Here is a 9,506-nt window from a genome sequence, read left to right as displayed (position 1 = left end):
AAAACAAAGAATATAAGTGTTTTCTAATTAATCGGATAGACCAGTACCGATTGATTTCATCGTGTAAAATTACACTGTACGGCGCCCATTAAACATTTTAATGAGTAAAAAAGAAATGTAAAAGTTAATTAAATATTATTTATAAACTGTTCTGAAAGAACTGTTCATAAAATAATAATAATCACTAAAGCACTTATTCCTGACAATAATTTATCTCCTTTCCATCTCTTTCTCTTTTTGATGTGTATGTCGTATTATTAATTTTTTCTTTAATCCACCTTAGAGTTAGAGGTGGGCCATCTCTTGACAAAGAAAAAAAGCAGAGTGAATCGGGATTCCTGGCTGTTTTTTATATTTTCATAAAGTCACTAAATAATGAATAATAACAATTTTCAATTTGAGTAAGAAAAAACAATTTTATATTGAAAATCCAATAGGTTGCTTTTCTTTGTTTGTTAGATAGCAACTTGTGTAAAAAATTGTGCAAAAAAAAAACAAAAATAGAAAAGAACATTTTTTTTTCTTCAAATTTTAGACATCAAGATGAAGAGGATCCAATAATCAAAGGTGAAGGTGGAGGAAGAGCACGTCTTGTTCTACTTCTTCCTCTTCTCAATCCAGAGCTAGAAGCAGGTGAAGATGATGTTGAATTTGAAACAATAACCTTGTTTGGTTCACTTGTTAGTGTTTGTTTCTCTCCTTCACATTGTTTGTCTTCTATTCTATGATGCCTAACTTTAGTTGAATTCAAAGTCACGGGTAGAACACAATTGCACATAAAACCTACAAAATAAAATATGATTATTTTAATTTTACTTCTAGGGTAATTTTAATCTTAAAAATAGTGATTTTTAGTCTTAAAAGTTATATTTTTTCTTTAAATTTATAATCGGAATTTATTATCTTAGAAGGTAAAAATTAAGTTGGCACAAAAACCATAGCCAATGTGGTAATTGAATACTTAAAATATTTAATTTTAAAATAAAAGATTAATTTCATAAATATAATAAAATAGGATAAAAAGACTGTGATTAAGCCTAAAAATATTTGACGGTTATCAAAACGTTTTCTAAAATTACAGACATAGTTTGGAATGTTAAAAATATAAAACATTCTATTCTATAATATATCAAAATTAAACTATATTTTTACTCATCCTACTTTTTATACATGGTGGGAACGAACTTTGTTTACCTCGATCATTATCACAAAGAATCTATATATTCAAATGTAGGAGGAAAATAACTAAAAAAGCGCTGAATTCCAAATGTATTAATATAAGTATTTGGCAGATGACTAACGTTGACGTTACTATCATGTCATTTAATTTTCCACCAATAATTAGGCTATGTCGTTTGTTAGGGGTCTATTGCATAGCATAGTTAGGGGTTTAACCTGACCTATTTAATAAAAATATAGGCTCGGATTATTTTTAAAGTCTATTTATTTAAATAACTTAGACTAAGACTTATAAAAAAATCTATTAGGCATGACAAACCGACCTATATATATTTTATTGTTTATTAATATTATTTTTTTTTATTATTATATTAATAATAACATTTCTTATTTTAAATTCTATAAATTAAACAATCACTCAGTAGTCATTCTATATTCAGTAGTTGTTCTATATTTGATAGTCATTTCATATTTAGTAGTCATTCAATTAATCAAGTTGTTCCATATTTGATAGTCGTTTCATATTCGCTAGTCATTCAATTAGTCAATCACTCAATAGTCGTTCCATATTTTTATTTGAGAAGTAATAATTGGTGCCATTATTTCAAAAAAAAAAATTCTTTAAAACCAAAAATTATTTTTTAAGGTTTAAAAGATGTTTGTTTCACATTTTTTTTAAATTATTTTGTTAGAAAAATTATTTTTTATTTAATATATATAGATATGTACATTGATATTGGTATCTGGAGAGCATCAGGTGGTAAGACTAGAACATTTAAATGTTTTAATGTGAATAAGACTTTTAAATAGACTTCCAGATCAGGTCAGACTTTTAACGGTCATGTCTGGCCGAAAAAAAAAAGCTTATAATAAACCGTAGGTTAGACTTAGATCTAAAAAATTAATCGTAGGTCAGACTTAGGCCTTTCAAAGTCCGGTCTGGTCTGACCTATTCCCACCCCTTGCTACTAATACCACGAATAAATAAAACAACCTAATTCCAAATATAGTAATTTATTTTCTTTTCCCTTCTCACATCAATATTTACAATTTTTTTTCATCATCTACTTCTTTTTAAGCAAATTTGATCATCTACTTAACAAATTCAACATCCGGTCCTGAGTTTTAAGCAATTATTATTTTGATAAGGAAATAAAAATTTAAAAACTCACTAAAAATGCATGGACCATATACATTTCATGAAAATAGAAATTTATACTTCTTCTCATTTTTACGACTAAAATAATAATTTGATTGTTCGATTTAAAATTAAGAAAAACGAATAGATATCTTTTTAAATCAAATTTATTAAATCGATATCAAATAAGTCACAGTCTCAATTATAAAAATAAAAAGAATAATAAACTTTCACTTTCAAAGATTATTTTCTATTATTATTAGAATTTAGAGTTGTTTTTTAACCATTGATTTTATGGTCAACCATATGTTGGACGGGTCCGCTAAAACCTCGTAGTTAAATTATAGTATCTTCAAATTATATCTTCCTATTTTATCATAATATTATTATTTTTTTAAATATCTTTATTATAGCAATATAATAAAGGAGTTTAATGGATTTGACTAAATCATATTTTGTTATTACGCAGTTTTTAGTTAAGAAATTAAAAATTAAATATAGTATAACAATGTGTATATGATTATACTAGATTATTACATATCTGTTGTACGAAGAATAAAATATGTTGTGTATTTGAACCCAAAAAAAGTTGTGTGCCAAAAACAAAGGATAAAACATGTTTATCCAGTATAAAAAAGAATAAAACATGTTCAGAAATACTGAAATACATTTAAATTACTACCACTCTATTAAATTATAAGTCACTTTGATAGTTAATAAATTAAGAATATGAAGTTAATTTTGTAGAGAAATTAAGAATTATTTTATAAACATTTGACATGGAAAAGAAAAATTAAAAGAATTAGAAAAGAATAGAATACTAAATAATATAATAGAAATAACAACGTTACATTAATATTGTAAAATGACTCATAATTTAAGACACTTTTTTTCATAAAGTTATTTATAATTTAGAACAAAGAGTTTCCTATATATATATTTTTTTTTTTACGGAAATTATCATCCTTCATTTATTAAACAATGAGAAATGCTAATATAGTAAGATAAAAAAAAATAAAAAATAAAAAAATATTTTTCAAAATTGTGCTTTCAATATCTAAAAATCTTAAAAAATGCTCTCTCTGCGTAAATTTTTTTTTAACAACTATTTAATATAGATAAAAAATTTCTATCTTTGAGTCTTTTCATTAAAATAATTTTTAATATTTAATTTTAATCACTCGTAAACTATTTCTAAAACAAAAATTTGTATTCGTTTGAGTACAATTTTTTATTTTGACAAGGACTACTTAACTATTTTCCTATCCTTAATACTATCATGGTCGCTATCAACTAAAATCTTGATTTCACTCCACTTTTATTGCAACAAATGCAAATACAATAATTTGACCGATGATCAAAATCAAAACAACGGCTACAAGTTTTCAATTTCAATATTTATTCCATAGAATATTTTTTCTTAATCATTTTTTGTATGAGTTTGGCAAAATACATTTTAGAGTTTCAATAAAATTAATGTGCCACTATAATTACGTCAAAATCAATGCAACATTCCAAATATGCATTTAGATTAAATATCCAAAACAAGAAAAGAGGATGAAAAAGAAAAAAAAAAAAAAAAAAGTGAATAGTAACAAAGTAGAAGAAGTGAGTTACTTACCAATCCTAGCAAGACGATTAACCCAACTTGGTATAGATTTTCCAGTTAGTTTAACACAAGCATCATTACAAAAATGATTACAATTTTTTGTAATGAGATTGTAAGCATTTCCTTTGTATTCACCAGCAAGTTCTTCCATCACACCTCTCACTTCACTAACTCCTTTGTCTGTTTTTCCAATCAATATTGTCTTCCTAAATCTGAACCCTTCACATCTCTTTGGTTCTCCTTCAAATATACCTGTTGATGAATACTCGTGTGCTCCAAATGCATACTCAACATCATGAACTGAAAAAATAAAATAAAATAAAATAAAAAACCCCATTTTTCTCAATTAATTAAAAAAAGTTAATATTCAAATTAGTTATGAACCAAAATAAACAAAAAACACAATTTTAAATTAATTTTTTAGTAACAATAAAAAAATTTGTAAAAAAAAAATATAGTAATAAATTAAATTATTATTAACGAGGGTTACACTAATCTTCTATAGAGTCAAACTCTAACAATGCAAAACACTACTTTAATCCTTTTGAAATCTCAAATATCAATCAAATTAGTCTTTTAAATAATTTTTTTAACCATTTTAGTCTTAAAAGAAACTATTTTGACGATTATTTGAGACTTTTAAAGACTAAATTAGCACTTTTAAATTCTTAGTATTTTTTTCATTTGTACTATTCAGTCTAACACAAAAAAGAAAGTCCAAAATAGACAATTTAGCCTCAAATATTTGCCTTATCTAACTCTAAAGTACTCTTCATTGGAAAAAAGAAGGGGTTGAGTGAATTCTTAATTACTCTTTTAGAAATAGAGAACCTCATCGTCAAAATTTTAACATAGATCTACGATCTAAAATGGGTTCAAAAAAATTTTTAAAAATTGAGTTTTTATTTTTTTTGGAGAAATTAAGAATGAAGGTTTTTATATTTTCGGAGAAAATGACGAACCTTGAACACCGGAATGGTAAACACCGAGACCAAACCAGTAAGCGTAACCGTTGATTGGTGTCAGATCGTAAACATTAAGGTAAACCGGCACCGATCCCGATACGACGCCGTTTCGTGAACGCTTTGAACAAAGCAACATTATGCGACGCCGTTTTTTACTTCTCTTCTCAAAACAACTATTTCCTCATAACCGGAACAGTTTTTTTTTTTGCTGAAGTAGTGGGTTGGTTTTTTTCCTCAAAATTTCTTCAAAGTTGTTAACTTTTCTCAATTGGGTATCAGAAATTCCAAAAAAAAGAAGAATGAAGAATTGTAAGAATGAGTTTTTTTTTTTTTTGCTATTGGGTTTCACCGGCGGCGGGTTCTGCCGGTGCGGTTATGTTTATTTGGAGCATAGTTTTGTGTGTGTTACATCACATTATGTGTAACTGTATTTATAAATTGAAGACCTTTGATTTAGGGCAAAATTACGGTTTTGCCTCTCAAAATGAGCTGGTCTTGGATGCAGGATCTGATATTTTTCTTTTTGAAAAGTTTTACATTAAAAAATAAAACTTTTTAGGATAAAAAAAGTAACGCTTGCTAATAACCCAGAAAGTTGGACTTTGTAAATTGGACTTATACTGCTCAAAAATGTTAAAAATCCATCCTTTTCTAATTTAATTAATAGTAAAATAATATTATTTTAAAATTTTATCATCAATCAAATTTTTTGTAAGTAATTTTTTTCTCCTTAAAAATTTGGTACACAATTTATTACTACTAAAAATTTTCTTTTTATAATTTTTGGTGGTACAAGTTATTTATTGGAAATTTTGTGCCTTGATAAACAAATTGTACTACCGAAAATTATAAAAAGAAATTTTTTATAGTTATAAATTATGTACCGAATTTTTAAGGAAACAATGTTACTTATAAAAAAATTTAGTGAGGGTAAAATATAGGAATATAGGAATAAAATATAGGAATAAAATTGAGCTTTTAACATTTTGGGGGTATAGGTTGAATTTAAGGAGTACGAAAGTCAACTTTCTTGTATTGGCCATATCATTATGTGCGTACATATCTTTATTTTAATTGTTTTAGTTTTTTGTTAATCAATTAAGAAACCAAATTGATTAATGATCAAAATAACTAATAAGACAAATTAGATAATTAATTAATTGATATGAACTCAAATATAAGCAAATGTCACTAGTGGTGGTCTGTTTCGAAATAATGTAAATCATAATTGGTCATATTACCTCTTTTTCCCATCTGAAGAGCATATAAGTTATAAACAGATCAAATGGAAGAAGCATCAAGAGTCAGCAAGTTTTATATTGTATCTAATAAAAATCAACAATTTTTCCATACCATTCAATTTTTGTATCTGCATTTCAAAATAAATAGTATTGCATGGAAAAAATTGAGGTACTTCATTAGATATTAGATATATTGTAGACTTACATGCATTTTCAAACCTCTATTTCTAAATCATGGATTCTATCCCTCTTCATCGCAAGTTTATGAATCTTGTTAAGACAAACTCTCAAATTAAAATTTTAATGAAAATAAACAAAGGTTAATTAAGAATGTTAATTATGATTCTAAAATGATATGTTAATTTAACTTGTGCTTTTGAGTGAATTAATTCAAAAATAGGAATAAAAAAAACAAAGAAATCAAATAAAAACTGAACAGATAAAGAAATAAGAATATTCTGGACAAAACGGAGAATGATCCTCAGGATCAAGACTGATCGTCACAGACTCAAGATCAATCAATCTCTACTATTTCAACGAAGTTTTTGCCTCTGAATTTTATGCTAACTTCATCAGTACATGGCAAGGAACAAGTAGAATCTATTTCAGTCAAAGAAGGCTTTCGAATCATTAAGATGAAAGGTCTCGAATCAAGCTAGTTGAAACAATCTAAATCTTCTTCAGCCAAACTATCAAAAAAGTTTAATCAATCTTGATTTGTACAAGACATCAAGAAGTCATCTAGAATTATCAAAACTGAATCTCCAGATTGATCATCAATCTCCAGAAAGTTCAAAGTAACAAAACCAGATTCATAATCAATCTCCGTTTCTGTAGAAGTTCAACATTGATCTTCTTATCTCTGCAAAAGTTCATAATCTTTCACCAAACTGTTTTGGACAGAATCAAGGCTCCAGATTGAAGATATAACATCAATAATTACATATGAAGCTTCGAGGATCATTAAACTCTAAGAGAATCTGATCAAGGACAATTGTAACAGCACCAAGTCACACAAGATTAAAAATGTTCAAAGGCTAGAATATTTTTAATCATATATATTGGCTTTGGTCAAAAATGATAGAGCACTACCAATAGCTCTTTTGACCATTATTAAATGCTCCAGAACGCCTATAAAAGAAAAGCCAATGCCTAGGAAAAATGCAGAAGTTCAAGTGCTATCAAGTCTCATAAATAACTCACATACTTGAAATTCTCATTTTCACAAAGAAGGATCAGTTCTGAACATTTATATCATATTGTGTTATTATTACTGAATTCTTTGTAAAGAATTAAATCTCAAACAAGAGTTGAGACATCTCAGATTCTATCAAACAATCTCATCATTATTGTAAAACTCAAACTATAAGAGTTTAAGTATAGTTTGAATAGATTGTAACAAATCATATCAAGATCGATAGATGATTAATTTGCTTTCTGGGTGGAAAGAAATAGAGCTTGTAACATATCAAAGTTGATCTAAGCTAGGTGCTGTAAAACCAATAAGGTTCTTTGTTTTGAAACACTTAGTGAAAAATCTCACAGTTGTGAGGACTGGATGTAGCCCAAGTTGAGTGAACCAAGATACATCTTTGTGTGGTATTCTTTCTTTTATCTCTTTATTTATTAAGCCTTATTGATTAACTAAGATAAATCATAAACCGAATTTTTGTTTCTAAGCTAACCAAGAATGTTCTTCGTTTACTAGTAAAACTAAGAACGTTCTCTGTTTTCTATTTTCTTAACCAAGATCATTCTTGAGTTAAATCTGTAGACTTTTTCAGGAATTTTTTAATTGATTCATTTACAATTCAAATCCTCCTTCCTTGTAAATCGACATTACTACTTCAATTGGCATCAGTGCCCGATCTATAGAAAGATTAAAAACACCTAACAAGTGCTAGAGATAAGATCTAGAAGGAAAGATGTCTAAAGCCAAATAAATTGTTGAAAGAGGATCTTCAAACAAACCATCGTTCTTTGATGGATCCGATTATTATTTCTGGAAAAATAAGATGCATCTGTTTCTGAAATCTTAAGATACAGGGATGTGGCGCATCATTATATATGGAGATTTTATACCAAGAGTTGATCAAAATGACTCAACCTCTGCTGTGAAGAAAGAAGCAGACTAGACAATGGATGATAAAACTAAGGTACTCCTAAACTCTAAAGCTCAATTATTCTTATCATGTGTCTAAGCAGGGGAAGAAAGTGAAAGAGTATATGAATGCACAACTGCAAAAGAAGTATGGGATACACTGCAAACTCACCATGAAGAAACAAGCCATGTTAAAGAAACAAGGATAGACATTGGCATAAGGAAATTCGAATTGTTCGAAATGCAAGAAAGAGAAACTATTGATGAAATGTACTCAAGCTTCACAACAATAGTAAATGAAATGCGTTCTCTTGGCAAAGCTTACACAGTACAATAAAGAGTAAGAAAAATCATGAGGTGTCTTCCAATCATATGGAGACCAATGATAACAACTATAAGCCAAGCCAAGAATCTTGAATCACTTCCCCTAGAAGAATTAATTGAAACCTTAAGAGCACATGAAGTATTGCTGCAAGAAGACAAACCAATCAAGAAAGGAAAGGCAATAACACTAAAAGCATCTCAAGAAAACATCACAATACAAATAGAGGAGGAACCAGAAGAAACTGAACAAGAAGATGCTGATGAGGAAATTGCTCTTCTCACTAGAAGGATACATAGAATAATGAGAAGAAGAGATCAAATCAAAAAGGGATTTCAAAAAAAAAAATCTCAAAATAGAAGTGGACAAAATCTAAGTCACATTTTTGGATGTAATAAATTAGGACATTACAAAGCAGAATGTCCCTTAAACAAGAAACCACCAAAATGATTTCCTTTCAAAAAGAAATCAATGATAACAACATGGGATGATTCAGAAGAATCAGAAATTGAAGAAGGCGAGGAAGCCAACATATGCTTGATGGCAAAAACAAAAGAAAATGAGGTAATAAATCCTGAACCTTGTTATTTATGTGAACAAATGGGAAAAGAATTTGATAACTTGTTAAATGATTCAAATCTCCTTATTCAAAAATGCAATTCTTTGAAAGAACAATTTCATAAAGAAAAAGAAGAAAAAGAGAAAAGCCAAGCTAGGAATAATGTTCTCAACAATATCATTCAAGAATTAAAAGAAACACAACAACAAAATTTGGAAAATAAAAAAAGTCAAGAACGTTCTACAAAGAAAAAGGAGAACGTTCTCCTTAAAACTGAAAATGAACTTCTTAAAATTGATTTGTTAAATTTCATTAAAGCCACTGAAAATTTTCTAAAAATCATGGGATCTCAAATAGGAATTTTTGATAAAGTTGGTCTTGGTTTTAATCAA

The 9,506-nt window shown here is 27.7% G+C and overlaps 1 protein-coding gene across 1 annotated transcript; it reads right to left on the bottom strand.

The window, feature by feature from the left end:
* Positions 1-373: 373 nt before the first annotated feature.
* Positions 374-5,311, bottom strand: LOC101508025 (deSI-like protein At4g17486). The gene is made up of 3 exons (XM_004515462.4): positions 4,889-5,311; positions 3,939-4,226; positions 374-783 (listed from the first exon to the last, which is right to left on the bottom strand). The coding sequence occupies exons 1-3, from the start codon at positions 5,025-5,027 to the stop codon at positions 539-541; spliced, it is 672 nt and encodes a 223-aa protein (XP_004515519.1). The 5' UTR covers positions 5,028-5,311; the 3' UTR covers positions 374-538.
* Positions 5,312-9,506: the final 4,195 nt, after the last annotated feature.

The sequence above is a fragment of the Cicer arietinum genome, chromosome 6, assembly GCF_000331145.2.
Source record: "Cicer arietinum cultivar CDC Frontier isolate Library 1 chromosome 6, Cicar.CDCFrontier_v2.0, whole genome shotgun sequence".
NCBI lineage: Eukaryota > Viridiplantae > Streptophyta > Magnoliopsida > Fabales > Fabaceae > Cicer > Cicer arietinum.
The sequence above is the reverse complement of the archived record's forward strand: the minus strand, read 5'-3'. Positions and strand labels throughout refer to the sequence as shown.